Source organism: Mirounga angustirostris, unplaced genomic scaffold, assembly GCF_029215605.1.
Source record: "Mirounga angustirostris isolate CCGP_5_RB_7025 unplaced genomic scaffold, mMirAng1.0.hap1 SCAF_17, whole genome shotgun sequence".
Taxonomy (NCBI): Eukaryota; Metazoa; Chordata; class Mammalia; order Carnivora; family Phocidae; genus Mirounga; species Mirounga angustirostris.
Window position 1 is genome coordinate 56,922,986 of NW_026991725.1, and position 18,382 is coordinate 56,941,367.

At 52.3% G+C, this 18,382-nt stretch overlaps 1 protein-coding gene across 3 annotated transcripts in view; it reads right to left on the minus strand.

Annotated features, from left to right (window-relative positions):
* Positions 1 to 11,100: 11,100 nt before the first annotated feature.
* The window catches only part of NT5M (5',3'-nucleotidase, mitochondrial), a 41,143-nt gene continuing 33,861 nt past the window's right edge, over positions 11,101 to 18,382 (minus strand). The window contains exons 4-5 of one of the 3 annotated variants that reach the window (XM_045888149.2): positions 13,305 to 13,419; positions 11,101 to 11,928 (exon numbers count right to left, since the gene is read on the minus strand). In XM_045888149.2, coding sequence (XP_045744105.1) covers positions 11,786 to 11,928; positions 13,305 to 13,419 — 258 coding nt within the window. In that variant the 3' untranslated portion in view covers positions 11,101 to 11,785. Of the gene's footprint in view, positions 11,929 to 13,286; positions 13,420 to 14,057; positions 14,561 to 18,382 lie in introns of those variants that run through there. The other 2 variants (XM_064582073.1, XM_064582074.1) reach the window with 2 other exon arrangements.

Below are 18,382 nucleotides of genomic sequence, written 5' to 3' on the forward strand. Positions count from 1 at the left end.
CTGATGCATGTTATAGCATGGATGAACCTTGGAAATATGCTAAGTGAAAGAAGCTGCACACAGAAAGCCACTGTTGGATTCTGTTCACATGAAATCTCCAGAATAGACAAATGCACAGACGGAAAGTAGACTGGTAGTTTCCAGGGGCTGAGGGAGGGGAGCATGAAGAGTGACGGCAAATGGGTTTGGGGTGATGAGAAAGTTCTGGAACTAGATGGTGGTGCCGGTCGTGGCAGCATGGCAAATGTACTTAATGCTACTGAATTGTGCATTTTTTAATGGTTAAAATGATAAATTTTATGTTATATGTATTTTACCACAATTTAAAAAAATCAATCCATTTGGCCACAGGCTGACGTCTTCTTCTGGTCCCTTTGCTGCCCACAGGTTCCCTGGAGAACTGAGCTCTTCCTTCATTCCTGGACATCACACCATGGGAGGAGAGGCTGGGCCATCGAGTTCAGGACAGTGAGATGGGAGGGTGCTGACCATTCCCTGGCTGCAACCACCAGCCACCAACCAGCTGTAGGACCATGGGTGACCAGGGCAACCTCTCTGGGCCTCAGAGGCCCTATCTGTGATGGCAGGGTTGGACTAGAGAGGTGTTCTTGGATAGTCTGTCTCTCCTCTCTCTGAGAGCCTAGATGGAACCACATGTCCTGTCCTGACTTGTGGGAGAATCAGAATGGCAAGCACAGTCTATCCCAGGACCTCCTGCCCAGGTTTCCGATGGCCCCAGAGGCTGTGAGGCCAGCACCCTCCCCACTGCCAGGCTCTCAGAGTCCCTCCTTTCTAATTCAGGAAAGTAGCCCAATATGGGAGTCAGGGATTCTTAAAATTTCCTGGATCATAGACTTCCTTAAAGTCAGATAAAACCAACAGACTCTCTCCCTGGAAGGGTACCCAGAGCAGGGTTAAGAGCACCTGTTTATGGTGATTTATGTTCTTCATATGGTTTAAAGATTGAGAGCAGTGTTGGCATCAGATGGACCCAAGTCCAAACCCCAACCCTGCTATGATTCACTATCCCTATGTACATCCTGGGTTTTCCATCTGCAAAATGGGTGTATTCAGAGCACCCACCTCAAGGATTAGATAATTCATATATACCACTTGGGAGACGCATGGCACTCACTAACCATTGGCAAGTCCAGACTCATCTGCTCTGCGCCTTCCCCTACACTTGGGAGACAATCCCTCCCAGCTCTCACCTCCTCAGCCAGAAGAGGCCTCCCATTATTATCTTGTCCTTGCTCTCCCAGCCCCCTTGCCCTGCCTTCCAAATGTCATCTCTCATAATTGTCTTGCTCTTTCCCATTCCCACTGCCAGGGAAGCAATGGTTCTTGCATGTGGTCTTACAATCCAACAACTCTGCCATTGGCTCTTTCTCCCTTTTCTAAGGAGATGATCATATTGTCTACAAAATAATTTGCTTTACATTTTCTTTTTCAAGACTTCAATTTCATGCCCAGTCAGTCCCTGTATATTTGAAAATAGTGTAATTTCTTTTTTGAACTGTATATATAAATATATGTATAAAATACATATTTATACACACATATATGTTCCTTATTTTTCCTCTTTGATCTGTCAGTTTCTGAGAAAAAATATATTCAAGTTTCCTGCTCTAATTGTGAAATTTCCCATTTCTCTTTATAGTTCTATCAGTCTTTGTTGTAAACATTTTGAAGCAATTTTGTTACGGGCATACAATTTCATAACTTTTATTTTGCTGGTAGATTGTCTCTTTTAGCAACATGAACCCAACTTTGTCCCCTTTTAATGTTCTTCTTTGGATTTTGTCTCGTCTGATATTGATGTACACTCACCAATATTCCTTTGTTAGGATTCATGTGGTATGTCTCTTTCTATTCTATGTAGACCCTTCCTGAGTCGTTACCATTTATATGTGTCTCTTGAAGGCAGGATTGTATTTTTTTTATCTGTGGAAATTTTTCTTTAGATTTTAACCCATTCACATTTACTGCAATTTTTAGAATGTTTGAACTTATTCCTGATATTATGTTTTCTATTTCTTATGCTGTTTTGTTTTTTCCTCTGTTGATAATATCTGTGATCTTAGCTCCAGATTGTAATGAATTCTTACACAATCAACACTTACTTAAATTTAATCAATTTTATTGGTTCTTGGCTAATCATTGTTTCATGTATTTCATTTCTTGGATTAATTTTTCTTCTTGCTAGAGCACATCAATTCGTATTATTTTTAAAAGGGAGTTTTTTTCAATGCTAAACATTCTAAAAAATCACATGTCTTCAGGATGTGGTTTTCTTCTTACATTTAGCTGGGTAGAGAATTCTGAGTTTGGAATTATTTTCCCTTAGATTTTGAAGATAATCACTTTCTTCTTGCTTCTAGCATTATGTCATTTGCAAGTAGCCTGGTTTTTGTCCGGAAATATTTAGAACTTATTATCCCCAGTGTTCTAAAATTTCAATGCTCTGTCCAGTAGTGAATCTCTTTCATTCATCCTGCCTGGCACTGGTGATCTTTTTTATTTTTTTAATTTAATTTATTTGACAGAGAGAGAGAGCACAAGCAGGGGGAGAGGGAGAGGGAGAAGCAGACTCCACTGAGCAGGGAGCCCGATGCAGGGATGCAGGACTTGATCCCAGGACCCTAGGATCATGACCTGAGCTGAAGGCAGATGCTTAACTGACTGAGTCACCCAGGCGCCCTGGCGACCTATTTTAATCAGAGTTCTGGGACACTGTCAACCTCAACCCTGGACAATTTCTCCCCCACATTCTTGTCTCCTTTTGGACTAGGAAACAAAATTTCGTTCTTTGGATCTCTTTGTCCTTTTAGTGTTGCATTCTAGGAGTCCTCGACTTAATCTTCCAACCCACTATTGGCTATTTAGCTATGTCCATTCTGCTATTCAGCCTATTTATTGTTTTTTTTTTTTCCATGACTAGATTTTAATTTTCCAAATTCTTTAATTGATCTTTTGGAGGGTCCAATATTCTACTACATCTAAGGATATTGACCATACCTGTTCTAAATTGTTGTTCTGGCTACATAACTCCCTTTCCTTGGGTATCAATTCCCTTGTTTAGGACTCTGATGACATCATTCATGGGCTCATCCTTGTATCTGAGTTTCACTCTAGGTGCAGACACCAAATCGATTTCCCACAGCCTGCCTTCACTCATTCGGGGGGGCGGGGGGGGGAGAGAATGTATCACTATGCGATCCCTAATGTTCTGTGCTTGGGGGTCTCCATTCTCCCTGGATGTTACCAGTTTTCTGGGACACTGCCTATCTCTTCAGCTATAGCATCCACACTTGCTTCTCCCCACTTCCCCAAAACACAGATACCAGAGTTCTCTGCTTGGCCCAGGTGTGTGTGTGTGTGTGTGTGTGTGTGTGTGTGTGTGTGTATGACATGCATGTGGGTGGTAGGGAAGAGGGTTCAACTCACCTGGTGGCTCCCTAAACAGTTAGTTGTTCTGCCAGGAGCCCAGGGCTCTCTTGAGTCCCCAGATCCCCCCTCCAGGGCCACCCCTCTCCCATGGCTCCCTCCTTCCATCAGCCCCAGTTGTCTTCCACCTTTAAGGTGTTAGGCAGTTTTAGGTTCACCAGCGGCACCATTCCTGTTTGTCATGTTGTTGGGATTTGGGACCATGCGGGGAGGCTTCAGTGTGAGTCAGCAGGCACTTGACCTCTCCACTTGTGCATGCCTGGGGGTGTTTTCCTTTCCACTCAGAGCAGCAGCTCTGGATGGCGGGACTGGCACGGCCTTCGGAGTTGGGTGGAACCCAGGCTCCACTTTCTCAGCTTCAGTTTTCACAAAATTAAAACCAGATTATCCTGGTCTGACTTCATACTCGTGTGGGAAGATTAATGAAGTGATAACATGTCTGGGGTACACTCAATAAATGTTGGATCCTTTCCCTCTTCCTCCTGACTCTTTCATCCACTACACAGGAAACGCCTCCCTAGAGCTTAAGTTTGAAGCTAGTGGTTCAGGCAGTTAGTGCTGAGCAGGTCAGAAGAGTGAGATGTCCCAGGGGGCTAGGGCAGTCTGCGAGAACTTTCTGGGGGGTGGCAGAGGCAAGCAGGGGTGAACTGAGTGGAGAGGAAAAGGGGGGAATTGCAGGCTGTGGGGGTGGGGCAGGATGGGAGAACAGGACAGGGTCAAGAGTGGGAATGTTGAGCAAACAATGGTAAGCCTTGTTTCCAGTCAGAGGCCAGGGGCTCAACTGCCACCAGGGGCCAGGAGATAACTCAAACGTGTGGACAGGCCTGGGTCATGGGGGGAGTGGAGACAAATCCTCCAGCGCACACAGGAGTGAGCACATTCATCCCGAAGCTCTGCTCAGCACTGCCCAACCAGGACAGCCACCAGCTGTCCCCGGCCAGACTGGGGGCACTTGAGTGGGAGGATGTAAAAGATCCCCTGAAAAAATGTTGTTAGCCAATAGCCCATGCCTCAGCTGGTGCCTCTGGTTTGTGTGGGGTGCCTTGTGAAGGAGGGAAGGCAGCAAGCTTGGATGGGACCCCGCAACAGTGCCATCTCCATGAGAACAGGGACCCATAAGGTCTCTCAGCATTCTCCCCTAGCCAGGCCCGCCCCACCTGCTCTCTCCCTGGAGCCTGAACTGCTCTCTTAGGTGAGGGTTAGAGCTGACGCCGTTCATCCATCTGCTCAGGAATCAGTAGCTGATGTTCCCTCTGTGCACAGCCCAGGCTCAGCCCACAGGGGTTTCCAGAGCATACAGGGGGTCAGAAAGAGATGCTGGTGGTTGGGAACACCAGGATGGGACCAGAAGACCGGGCAGGTCTGGTCCAGGAGGCGGACTACACTCTGGGGACCCCAGAGAGGCACGGAGCAGCCAGAGCTGGTCCTCTGGCCCCATCCTGTGGCCATCGTGTGAACTGCAGATCCCGCGCTCCAGCCTGCATCACCTGTCTGCACAAAAGAGGATCCCCACCAGGGAGGATGCTGCAGAATCTGGGAGAACACTGTTAACATCACAGGCTGCGTCTCCTAAGCCCCACTTCTCCCCTGACCTCTAAATTTTAAGTACCCTGATTTCTGTCCCCTGCCCCAGTCTATGCTTCTGAACCAGCTTTGTGGAATCTAACCCAGGATTTTAAAAATTTTATCCAAATTGCCAACAGGGCTGAGGTGTTCACTGGACAGGCGATTTGGTTCCTATTTCTATGCGTTTCTATCCTTAAGAGTCATTTTGTCACAGCCCCAACATTATCTGTGGAGGGCTGCCACTCTGGGACTTGTGCGGACGTGTTCATCTCCGAGGCCCGGCCTCCAGGCCTGGTCAGCTCTGGATAAAAACCTGCAAATGCGGGGCACCTGGGCAGCTCAGTCAGTTAAGCATCTGACTCTTGATTTTGGCTCAGGTCATGATCTCAGGGTCGTGAGATCGAATCCCGCTTTGGGCTCCGCAGTGAGCACGGAGCCTGCTTAAAATTCTCTCTCCCTTTCCCTCTGCCCCCCGCCCGCACTCCTCTCTCGCTCTCTCTCTCACACACACACCCCTGCAACCGCAGCCACCAACCTGAACCAGCCCTTCCTTCCCGCAGATGGTGCAGGGCTGGGAGGGACGGCAGCCTGCCTCCCCACCAGGAGGTCGGAGATCAGGTTTGGCACAGAAACCCTCTGGCAAAGGGCAGCAAACAGCACGTGTGAAGACACGGGTAAGGTGCATTCCAGGGGCCGCAGAGGTCCAGGGTATCTGAGAGACGTGGGCAGGGCCAGGTCAGGAAGGGCCTTCCTGGAGTGCTGAGGAGTCTCCCCTTTACCCTCAGGGAGCCAAAGCTGGCTTGGGACCTGCACAAGCTCCTGACTCGGAAGCAGGATGTCTTTTCTCTTCAGGCCCCCTGAAGTCCTTGAGGGTGGCTGGTGTTTGAGGTTTGTGGCTGGAGCCAGGCAGGCTGGACAAGGGTCCTCGGCCTGACACCCAGGGCCCCCCATCTTGTCCACAACAGCTCGGGAGGAAGAGGCAAGAAGAGCTGGTCCAGGAGGGCCAGCACGGAGCTTAGGGAATTTGGCCCTTCCTTCTTCTTCCCCAGCAATTGCCTCTGTACTCACTAATCACTAGTGTCCCCGTCCCCACCCCCCCAACCCCCCCCCACACACAATTTCAAGAGTGGATTGTGCTGCCACCTGGTGGCCAAAGCCAGGATAAGCGCCCCTAAATTTTAAGTACCCAGCATCTCTTTCTGACCCCCAAGCCAGGATAAGCGCCCCATCTGAGCCTTCAGAGCCCACACAAATCAGAGCCCACACAAATCTGACCCCACGGAGGCGGGGGGGGGGGGGGCTCCCCACCACCGATTTCACCATCTTGTTTCACAGAGCAAGTCTGTTTTCTCCAGGGAGGAATAAACGTCCTTATTGCCTGCAACCCCTTCTCATGCCACCATGGAAGCTGACCAGCTCTGGACCAGGCTGAGAGAGAAGTGGCTTTGCAGAGAGTTCCCAGCAAGCTGGTGGCAAACCCAGTCTCCAGACTCCCTGTTCCCAGACCCTCCCACTGTCAGGCTGCCCTCTGGCTCTTCCCCGCAGGCTCTGGGAGCTGACTTCAGAGCCCATCTCTGCCCACTGGGCGGCCCAGGGCTTGTCAATTAACCTCTCTGAGCCCTGCTTCCTGGGCAGGTTGTGGGAGAAACCAAATATACATAAGCTAAAACTCTATGGATAATATCAAGCAGATACATGCTTGATATTAACTATGACTGATAACTGTTTTTTTAATTGCCAACTAAAACTAACTCAGCCTCTTTCCACCTAAAATGGTCTTCTTTGATCTCTAACTCAGGCTCTTTCCAGAGGCGTTCAACTCTAAATCCTCACTCCTGGAGGGGCTGAGATCCCCTCTTGCTCTTCAGAGGGTCTCCCTCGTTTCTGTCCCAGCCAAGAGGACATCTGGATCCAGGAGCTGGCTTCCGCTTAGAGCCCAGGTCAGGGCTCATGTCTCCTGGCTTTAGGCTGTGAGCCTCACCCTACCTGCTTGCACTACCGAGTCCCTGCTTCAGGGCTAATGAGGGTCTGCTCTTGGCCCAGCCAGATTGGGTGGGCCCCCGACAGCCCTCAGCCACAGGGCCACTTGGGCCCTCCTCGGCGGCCACCTAATGAGCTCCCAGCCAGGGTCCTCCTCCATCTGCATCCCCCACACAGGCATGCAGGGACCCTGAATTCATTCCCTTCTGGGCCAGAGGGAGAGCTGGGATCTTGGGCCACCTCAGCCTCACCTGCTCAGTGGCTCCCCTGCCTGTGAAACTGGCCTCCTCAAGCAGCTGGGTTGGCTGCTGGAATTTCTAACATCCCTCTCACACCCCTGATGCACACACTTGCGAGAGGGTGGGGGGTCCCTTCCCAGGACCCTTCCTGCTCATCCTTGCTCTAGCTGTGGTCACTCATCCCAGAACCAGCAGGCCACGTTCTCTCTAGTGAGGACTGACCCAGGCCATCTCCTCCTTCTTGCTCACCCCATGGACTTCCTGTTCTAGACAATACGTGCCTGCTGTTCTGTGGGGCAGTGGAACTCCTGGCTTTGCCTGAATGGCAGGAGTGCAGGGGAGGACCACTGGCAAATCAGGGGCCACAGGTCATGTACCAAGTGTCATGCATGCTCTGTTATATTCGTCCTTCTGCCTGGCCTGCAGAGGAATCAGTGAGCTTCCCCCCCAACCCTGCCCCCCTCTTCTCTTCCACCTCTTTCTCTCCCCCCCCTCCCCATACCCCCTTCCTCGGGCTTGTGACTGAGGGCCAACTCAGCCAACTCTCCTGACTTCTAGGCAATGCACAGGTCTGGCCTGAACCTTTCCCACCTGCCCTCAGGTCTGCTGCAGGCTGAGTGCCTGAATACTCACCTTCAGATGGAGGCCCATCCCTTGAGCACTGACACAGCTTTCACCACGAACACCTGAGCATTTGGGCATTCCAGATTGGAGGACAGTGTCATGTAGAGGTCACAAGCCCCAGAGCACAGTCGCCTGGGCTACAATCCTGCTGGCACCACTGACCCGGGACGGCCTCGGTGGGGACCCTTGACTCTGCTGAGACCACAGCCCCGTCAGTTAAGTGGGAGTGACCGCAAGAGGGTGGTTATGAGGCCATAGAACATGCTCGTCAGGCTCTGGAACACCGTAAGTGCTAAGGAAATGATCATTGCTAAGGTTATGATTTTGGAATGGGTCCCAGTGGGGACACCGTGACCCAGAAGACTGAAGAAACTACACTGAGTCTTTCTGCCTAAAACCCCTAGCTGACCTGGAGGCCGTCGCTCCTTCCAGGAGCCCTGGCCCTAGGACCCAGAACATTTCCAATGTTTTCAAAGGGGCAACTCTCCACTTCTGACCAGGGCCACCTCATCTCAGGGCAGGACAAGCTGGCTTTCCTACCGGGAGGGCGGACTTCCTTCGCTGCAGTCCATTCAACGGTTCTAAAGCAAAACATATGCCTCTCAGGCTTTGAAGAAAGTCACCTTCATTCCAATTGTGTGTATCCCATTTGACAAGAACAAAATCATACAGCCTCGCAGTCCTGGCCTCTGTCATCGGCTGTTGCGGGTGCCCCCCCTCACCGGCACAAAGAGGGTGGTGACGGGCCCCACGGCAGAGTGAGTGCCATGGGGTGGGCAGCCGTCCATGCTGGTTACCTGCCCAGGTTCTATCTCCTACCTCCCCTTTCTCTTCTCTGGCTTCCAGTCCTCCCTCCTACACTCCCTTCTGCTCCTCGGCAACACCCTCCAGCCCCAGGGCCTCTGCACCGCCTTCCCTCAGCCAAGAGGGCTCTACCCTCTTCTACCCAGCCCTCAGGTGATGCCCCCTGCTGGAAGAGGCCTCTCCGGGACCTCAGGCAGCCCAGGGCCCCACTCCACTTGCCCCCCCCCCCCCAGCCCCCAGACCTCTCCTGGAGCGCTGGGTATAATTACAGTGAGTTCTGGATGGCCTGTCCGGCGGGGCCACATTCCCAAGCACTGACTAAAGCATCCTTGCCCTGCAATTATTTTTTCTCCTTTAAACGAATCAGGCAGCTGAAGAGGTGAGTGCTACCTCAGGGTGAGTGAGCTTCGATGAGCAAAGAATGAATTCAGCGATTTGTAGCTTTGGAGTTTTTAAACTGGCCTTTAAAAGTCCTGGTGGCCATCAGTTGAAAAGGAAAGGTTTGGGGAGACTCAGAGCACAGCACCCTTGCCAGAGCTCCGAGAGGAGCAGATCTAGAATCAGGCCCTGCCACGGGCTAGGGGTAGACAGCTGGCAGATGCGAGGGAGGGAGTCCCCAAGAGGGGGCTCTGTGCCCTGGCCTCCTGCCCCACCCCTCCTCATGCCTGGGGCCCTAGAGCACCCTGCAGTTCCCCAGGGGCCAGGAGCAGGGGAAGAAAAGGCTGCAGGAGGTGAGCAGGCAAAGGGGTCTCACTGCCCCCAGCAGGGCACAGGCGGGAGCAACTGTCTCCGTCTGACGGAGGTGGCCTGTCCCCCAGACGGGGGGCTCTAAGGCTGACCTCGGGGGGACAGGCTAGGTCAGCAGCGCCAGCACCCATGGGTCCAGTGACCCCAGCACGAGGATGAGGAGGGAATTCCCTTCACCACTGCCATTACTACACGAAATAAAGTGCCCCCACATCCACACACCCCGCATCCCCACCACACATCCCAGCATGCCTCCCACCCTACGCTTGGGACACTCCCTGCGGAGGAACCAGATGTGGCCGAGAAAAGCCTGATGAGATTAAGTTTCTGTCCTCAGCACAATGAGGCCCCAAGACAAAAATGAACTAAGTGGCTTTTTTGTTTTGAGGGCATCAGGCTGGCTGGGTCTGGTTCACTGCTGCGGCCTTGAGCTAGCACCAGCCCCTCGAGCAGCAGGTGCTCTGTGGGTCCTCCTCCCAGCCAGAAGGTCAAGTCCGGGCAGAGCGTGGTTCTCACCAAGCCAGAGGCTGCGATGCCCTGCCGGTCCCGGGCGATGGGATCCCGGGGGGTCTCCGCATGACCACCAAGCAGGGGAGGCTCTTAGGAGAGGGTGTGACGGCTGGGTGGGCAGGCCTCTGCTGGCGACTGGGGCGTGGAGGCCACAAGACACAGGCCCAGGAAGAAAGTACGTCATGCAGGTGGCACGGTCTCCTGGCCCTTAGACAGTGGCCTTGTCCTCAGAGGGTCCGGGGAGCAGCTGGGGAGCCAGCCCTCCAGGGTCTAACTCCTCCCAGAGCTACAGGCTGGGGTGGCCAAGACTCCCCAGGACGCTGCCCTGCTTGGTCAGGTGACGCAACCCCAAATACACTCCTCGTAGGACGGGACCCGCAGAGCCCCCACCCCACCCCCCGAGGGCTACGGCCCCCGAGGCGGGACAGCGCCGTGGAAGACCGCCTTTGATCAAGCCGACAGTCCTTCCTTCCTCATCTGGATGACCAAGCTGGCCTGAGAGCCACAAAGCCCCGAAGCTCAGCCAGCCCGAGCTTCGGACACTTTTCCCTCACCTTTTCTCCCACTTGACGCCTCCCCGTGGGGCAGCCCGAGTGTGCCTGTCACGGGGGCCTCCCAGGAGGCCCCCAGAGATGGGACAACTAGGGGTTCTCTGCAGGGCGGCGATGGCGAGGACGGCAAGTGGAGGGGCGAAGGTCTTCAAGAAAGCCTGGGGAGGTGATGGTAGGTTCGAGTTGCCACTTCCCGGTGGGCGGAAGAGCACAGAAGCCGAAAGCACAAAAGGAAGAGGGTGACCGCCCCCGGCCCCTTCCCCACCTGGGCTCTCATTAGGAATATTGTGTGGGAGAGGAGCAGAGGGTGGGGTGCTCTGAACTGGGCAGGGCAGGAGGGGCTGGAGGCCGGGGCTGGGGGGCATGCATGGCAAGGAGGCACGTGAGAGGGGGACCAGTCAGCGTGGTGGGCGGCCTACCCAGGGGACCACCATGGCCACCAGCTCCTCCCTCAGCCCATTCCTCCTTGGTCCCACGCAGCATCTGTGGTGAAGTGGGCGGTGAGGCCGCGCCCTCCTCAGCGCCCTCAGCAGTGCAGGCGGCCCCCCAGGTACTTACAAGGTGTGCAGCTGGGTGCCCAGGGGCCAGACGGCGGACGATCTCGGGGCAGGGGCTAGAGGGGGGCCACATCCTCGGGCGACACGTGAACCGCATTTATTTGGCCGGCCTTCAACAAATGTTCAAGGCTGCTGACTGCTGGGCCCTGAGCGGGGCCCCAGGGACAGGGGTGCGTGAGACCTCTCGGCCGGTCCAAGGCAGGGCGGCGTGCGGAGCCCCCAGCACAGAGCCTGGCGTACCCTGGCACTCGGGGAGTGTTTGCTGAATCCACGGTGGGCCCCCGGGCGGGGGTGGGGGGAGCGGGGCCCCTGCGGAAGGGGAGGGGAGGGAGGGGCTGCGGCCCAGACTGTGAGGGCTCGTCCCACCTGCTCCTGCTCGTAGCCCTCTCACCCCGCCAACACCTCACTGCCAGCACCATGGCCGAGGGGCTGCGGACACGATCTGGGGGGGGACTTCCCTGAGGGATGGGGGCAGGACTGCTGGCCCTCGGCTCCTCTGGTCTGGAGCCCCTTTAGCCCCGTGCAGCCTGGCCCTGGCCCGAGGTCGGCCTGCACCGCCTGGCCGGACGTGTCTTGTCCAGGGCCCTTGGGCCAGCCCTGCCCCAAGATCAGTTTAAGGCCTGGCAGGGCTGGGGAGAGCGGGGAGACATGCAGTGGGCCCGGGCCATGTGAGAGGGACCCCCACCCCGCCCCAGGGGGGCGCTGAGCTGGGAGCCCTGAGGTCAGGGGCCCCGCGGCGGAGCCCAGAGCACAGTCCAGCTCAGTGGGGCCGCTTGCTGTCCAGGATGGCCTTCCAGTCGTCCGCCCACGAGTGCAGCCTGCGGCCGGGGGGCTGCAGCTGCACGTGCCGATTGTGACAGGCCGTGAAGAGGATGTGCTCCCAGCTGGGGTTTGGCTCGGCCCCTGTGGGCGGGAAAGCAGCGCCTCAGTCCCCGGAGGCCCCCGAGCGTCCTCAGGCAGGCTTCCCAGGCCCGTCCGTCAAGTGGTGACCACACTAGGGCCTGTCCCAATGCAGGTGGCCAGGATCACGTGAGCCTGGCCCACGGGAAGCACGGGGGTGGGGGGGTGGGGAAGGGGGGGTGGCACCCGGCGGATGCACCGCACACGGGGACTTCTGTGCCGGCCATCGCGGCGGCCACCACCGGAGGCTGAGCCCTGCTGATGCCCGCCCCTGCCCTCCTGCGGGCTCAGCCTTCCCGCAGCTTCCCGGCTCTTGGCCGTGGGCCCCACGAGCCCCCCCAAGCTCCCATCCCTCACGTCCACCTCTGTGCACTGACTGACTCCCTGGCTCCTTCTTGCACAGGCCTCTCCCCTGCTCCCCCCTGGCTGGACACGGAAGCTGAGCGGGGCGCTGGGGCCCCCCTCTGTGTGCCCTGACTCTCCTTGGTTCACCGCGTGGTCTGGGAGGTCCGGGGTGGGCACACCCACGAATTCTACCCTCTGGACACTGTGACTAGTGCAGAGATGCACATGCCTCCTGAGGCACCTCCAAAAGCCATCAGGGAAGCAATCTTCTGTATTCCCCCACTGAGGTGTCCAAAAGACTAGGATTTAACCCTCAAACTGCTGACGGCTTCCGAGAGGAGAGAGCATGCCTGCGTACAAAGACAAACCAGAGCAGAGCCGGGAGACAAAGAAACTGAATTTGGACTCATGTTGTTCGAGCTCCTTGTTTCACTGTGCCTGAAGCCTCCCTACCTCACCTTTCCAAGTAGGTGTGCTAATAAATCTCCCCTCTCCTTTCTAAGCCAGTTTAAGGTTGGTTTGTGTGTGTGTGTGTTTGTTTGTTTGTTGGGAAGGAGTCACCTAGAAGCAAAAGGGGTAAATACAGTTCCAAAACCAGCTTCAACTAAAGAAATGATGCTTTGCTCTTCTGTTTTACATAGTAGCTTCACTCCAAATTGCTCTTGGGGAAAAAATGGCTTTGGTGCTCAAACCAAACTTTTGGAAGCCAGTCTGGCCCTCATCTTACATAAGAAAGGCAAGGTCTCAAGGTATAAAGGGACTCATCCGAGGCCACCCCATGAGTTACCCCAGGAGCTAGGACCTGCTTCGCCTGACTCCCAGTGGCACCCCTTCCAAGGCTGGATGCTGAGAATAACCTCGTCTTCCTGGTAGGGAAGGGGCTCGGCAGTGGGCCTGAGGCTAGAGGCCTAATACACCGCTGGTGATCAAGTGGGGACCACTCAGGACAGGGGCCCTGAGGCCAGCCCCGCATGCTGTTTGTCCCGGCAGCTCTCAGCTCCACACTCGCTCCTCACCTGCCGTAGGCCACTTGCCTGTGATGTCTGGCCTGTCGTCTATGAGAAGGTCGGCAGAGACCACGGTCTTGTCTGTGGCCAGCACAATGTGATCCAGAAAGTCAGAGCCAAAGTGCTTCTCCACCCAGGCATACTGGAACACAAACAGGTAGGGGGAGAAGAGAGTGCCATCAGACCTGGGCACAGACGGAGCTGGGGCCCGGCCAGGCTTTCTCCAGGAAGAAGGGCCGCCATCAAGGAGATGAGATGATCCCACGGGCAGCAGAGAAAACGGATACTCCGGAGATGGTGTGACTTGTCCATGTCCCCACAGCTCCAATCCTGCCCATGCCTGGTCTATGCAATCCAACACTCATGCCATGATTGCCTTCTCTGATCCCCGTGTGCATGCACTCTGTTGGGCGCTAGGGACAGAGGCGAAGGGGGACAGAGCTCAAGACACACTGAAGCAATTCATTAGATGCCTCCAGGGAAACTGCCCCCAAACAGCAGTCTGCAGGGCCCCTGACCTGCGTGGGGTGCAGTGCAATGCGGAGGCAGGAATGGCCCAGGGCTAATGTTTCCAGCATACCTACTCTGCAAACACTCACCACCCATCATCTTATCTAAGCCTCAAACAGCTGATGCAGCAGGCAGCATTCTCTTCATTCAGTCCCTTATGCACCCAGGGTCTACTGAGCATCCACTAGGACCTGGAAGCCCCCGGTGTGTAGGAGAGATGCTCTCATGCAGTCCACATTCTACAATGCAGGAGACACAGCACACAGACAAGCAAATTCAGGTGGAACAGGCCTCCCAAGTAATACAGCAAGGAGCTCTGACAGAGGGCAGGGAGAGAAGGCCTCTCTGAGAAGAGACATCTGCAACTGGCCACGTAGGACGTGGCAGAGCCTGGGTATTAAAGGTCTAGAAAGTTCCACACAGAATAACAAATGCAAATGGTGCAGGGCAGGAACACACTTTGGAGTTTATCTGAGTGGCTGGAGTGCAGAAGAGAAGCAGGAGGAAAGAGAGAGGCAGGGGGCAGGCCAGGTCCCATGGGGCCTTGCTGGCCTTGGTGGAGAGGGACTCCTTGTTCTCAGTCCGCCAGGCATCTATTAGAGCTTGGTTTCACAAACTGTCGATGGAGAAGGACTGGTTGTTTTCTAAATTCCCAATTTATTGTGGACCCCTCTGTCTGTAAGAGATGAAATCCATGTTTTCTGCCCATTTCTTGACTGGATTTTTTGGGTTTTGGGTGCTGAGTTTGACAAGTTCTTTTCTTCAAAGAAGACCTACAAATGGCCAACAAACACATGAAAAAATGCTCAACATCACTAGGCATCAGGGAAATGCAAATGAAAACCACAATGAGATACCACCTCACACTGGTCAGAATGGCTAAAATTAACAAGTCAGGAAACGACAGATGTTGGCGAGGATTTGGAGAAAGGGGAACCCTCCTACACTGTTGGTGGGAATGCAAGCTGGTGCAGCCACTCTGGAAAACAGTATGGAGGTTCCTCAAAAAGTTGAAAATAGAGCTACCATATGATCCACAATTGCACTACTGGGTATTTACCCCAAAGATACAAAAGTAGGGATCTGAAGGGGTACATGCAACCCGATGTTTATAGCAGCAGTGTCCACAATAGCCAAACTGTGGAAAGAGCCAAGATGTCCATTGACAGATGAATGGAAAAAGAAGATGTAGTATTATATATATACAATGGAATATTACTCAGCCATCAAAAAACCCGAATGCTTGCCATTTGCAATGACGTGGATAGAACTAGAGGGTAATTCACTGATATGAGGAATTCTTAATCGCAGGAAACTGAGGGTTGCTGGAGTGGGGGGTGGGGTGGGAGGGATGGGGTGACTGGGTGATAGACACTGGGGAGGGTATGTGCTCTGGTAAGCGCTGTGAATTGTGCAAGACTACTGAATCTCAGATCTGTACCTCTGAAACAAATAATGCAATATATGTTAAGAAAAAAAAGAAGAAGAAGAAGAAGGTAGCGGGAGGGGAAGAATGAAGGGGGGGGAAATCGGAGGGGTAGACGAACCATGAGAGACGATGGACTCTGAAAAACAAACTGAGGGTTCTAGAGGGGAGGGGGGTGGGAAGATGGGTTAGCCTGGTGATGGGTATTGAGGAGGGCACGTTCTGCATGGAGCACTGGGTGTTATGCACAAACAATGAATCATGGAACACTACATCTAAAACTAATGATGTAATGTATGGGCATTAACATAAGAATAAAAAAAAGTAAAAAAAAAAAAGAACTAGAGGGTATTATGCTAAGTAAAATAAGTCAGTCAGAGAATGACAAATACCAGATGATCTCACTCATATGTGGAATTTAAGAAACAAAACAGATGAACATAGGGGAAGGGATGGAAAAATGAAATAAGACAAAAACAGAGATGGCGGCAAATCATAAGAGACTCTTAACTCTAGAAAACAAACCAAGGGTTGCTGGAGGGGAATTAGGTGGGCAGATGGGGTAACTGGGTGATGGGCAGTAAGATGTAAGTGATGTGATGTGATGTAATGTAAGTGATGTAATGAGCACTGGGTGTTATATGCAACCGGTGAATCACTAAACTCTACCTCTGAAACTAATGATATACTATATGTTAATTAAACTGAATTGAAATAAAATTTTTTTAAAAAAAGATACGAAATCCAATCATGTGTTTGGATGCTGCATCCATGTCAAATGGCCATGAAAGTTTCCACCGACATCCAAGTTCTGGGTTTCGTTTAGGAAAAAGACTCTAGATGTACATTTTTAAAGGGTCACGGTGGCGAATCAATGCCGTACAAACCAACTGAAGCTCAGAGAGGTTCAGCGAGTGGCAGAGCCCCGTTCAACACTGGGTCTGCACCTCCAGAGCCCACACGCTGGTCATGAAGAGTCCCCAGCGAGTTGACCAGGCCACCCACGGTAAAACAGGGATAATGACAGTATTGCCTCATGGGACTCCTTTGGGGATTAAATGGGAAAATGTACATAAAAGTCTTAGCCCAGTGCCTGGCACACAGAAAGCGCTCAGTACTAGGCAGCTGGACAAAGGCTTCTAGCTTTGGGTCTTATCTCTCCTCTCCTGTGGTTCTGATGTGTCTGAGCTCCGGGGCCTCAAACCAACCACCCAACCTTCTAAGACTCAGTGTCTTCACAGTGGTGTTGATGTGATTACATCAGATCTATGTCGGACGCAGAGTAATGCCTGACACATAGTACTTACTCAATAAATGTCATTATAGTTAAATTTTAATAGCCCCAAATTATATGTAAAAAAGCTACTAGAACAAATACGTTTTTCAAAATAGCAGGATACGGGGCGCCTGGGTGGCTCAGTCGTTAGGTGTCTGCCTTCAGCTCAGGTCGTGATCCCAGGGTCCTGGGATCGAGCCCCACATCGGGCTCCCTGCTCAGTGGGAAGCCTGCTTCTCCTTCTCCCGCTCCCCCTGCTTGTGTTCCCTCTCTCACTGTCTCTCTCTCTCTGTCAAAAAATAAATAAATTCTTTAAAAAAAAATAGCAGGATACAAGGTCAATACACAAAAATCACTTGTATTTATATACACTTGGATATTGAAATGAAAGAAATAATACCTTTTACAATAGCACCAAAAATATGAAATAGGCTGACTACACACTTAGAAATAGTTCAGATGGTGGGCGCCTGGGTGGCTCAGTTGGTTAAGCGACTGCCTTCAGCTCAGGTCATGATCCCAGGGTCCTGGGATCGAGTCCCGCATCGGGCTCCCTGCTCGGCGGGAAGCCTGCTTCTCCCTCTCCCACTCCCCCTGCTTGTGTTCCCTCTCTCGCTGTGTCTCTCTCTGTCAAATAAATAAATAAAATCTTAAAAAAAAAAAATAAATAGTTCAGATGGTAAATCCTATGTTACGTGTACTTTACCACAATCGTCAAACATTTATTTTTTTTAAAGATTTTATTTATTTATTTTAGAGAGAAAGAGGTGTGAGCAGGGGGGAGGAGCAGAGGGAGAGGGAGATAATTTCCAGCAGGCTCTGCGCTGAGCACAGAGCCCGATGCGGAGCTGGATCCCACGACCCTGAGATCATGACCTGAGCCAAAACCAAGAGTTGGATGCTTACCCTACTGAGCCACTCAGGTGCCCCGACAATTTTTTAAATGAAGAATAAAGCTGGAGAGTTCACACTGTTTTCAAGAGTCACTATAAATGGGCACCTGGGTGGTTCAGTCAGTTAAGTGTCTGCCTTTGGCTCAGGTCATGGCCCTAGAGTCCCAGGATCAATCCCGCATCGGGCTCCTTGCTCAGTGGGGAGTATGTTTCTCCTTCTCCCTCTGCTCCTCCCCCCACTTGTGTTGTCTCTTTCTCTCTCTCTCAAATAAATAAATAATATCTTAAAAAAAAAAAAAGTAGAGATGCCTGGGTGGCTCAGTCAGTTAAGTGTCTGCCTTAGGCTCAGGTCATGATCCCAGGGTCCTGGGATGGAGTCCCACATCAGGCTCCTTGCTCAGCAGGGAGCCTGCTTCTCCCTCTGCCCCTCTCCCTGCTCGTACTCACTCTCTCTCTGTCAAAATAAATAAATTCTTTTTTTAAAAAAGTCACTATAAAACTACAGTAACTGAGATAGAGTGGTATTCACATAAGGATAGATATTTAGATCAAAGGTACAGAATATATTTAAGAAACAGACCCAAAGGTACCAAGGTAATTCAACAGAGAAAGGCGGGGCTTTCCAACAGAGGAACAGCTGGGTACCCATAGACCAAAAAAAGAAAAAAAAAACAAGACATAAAACCACACACATAAAAACCTCTATTTTTAACTCCTACCATATATAAAAATTAACTCAAAATGGACCAAAACCCAAATATAAAACCCAAAATTATAAATGCTCCTCTTCAAAAGCCACAGTTAAGAAAATGAAAAGACAAGCCACAGACTGAGAGAAAATATTTGTTAAAAAACCCATTATCTGATAAAGGACTTGTTTCTAGAATAAAGATTTTTCCCAACTCAAACTAAGACAAACAGCCCAGTGAAAAATCAGTCAAAAAATGTGAGCGCTTTATCAAACAGGACAAATAAGCACATAAGAGATGCTCAACATCGT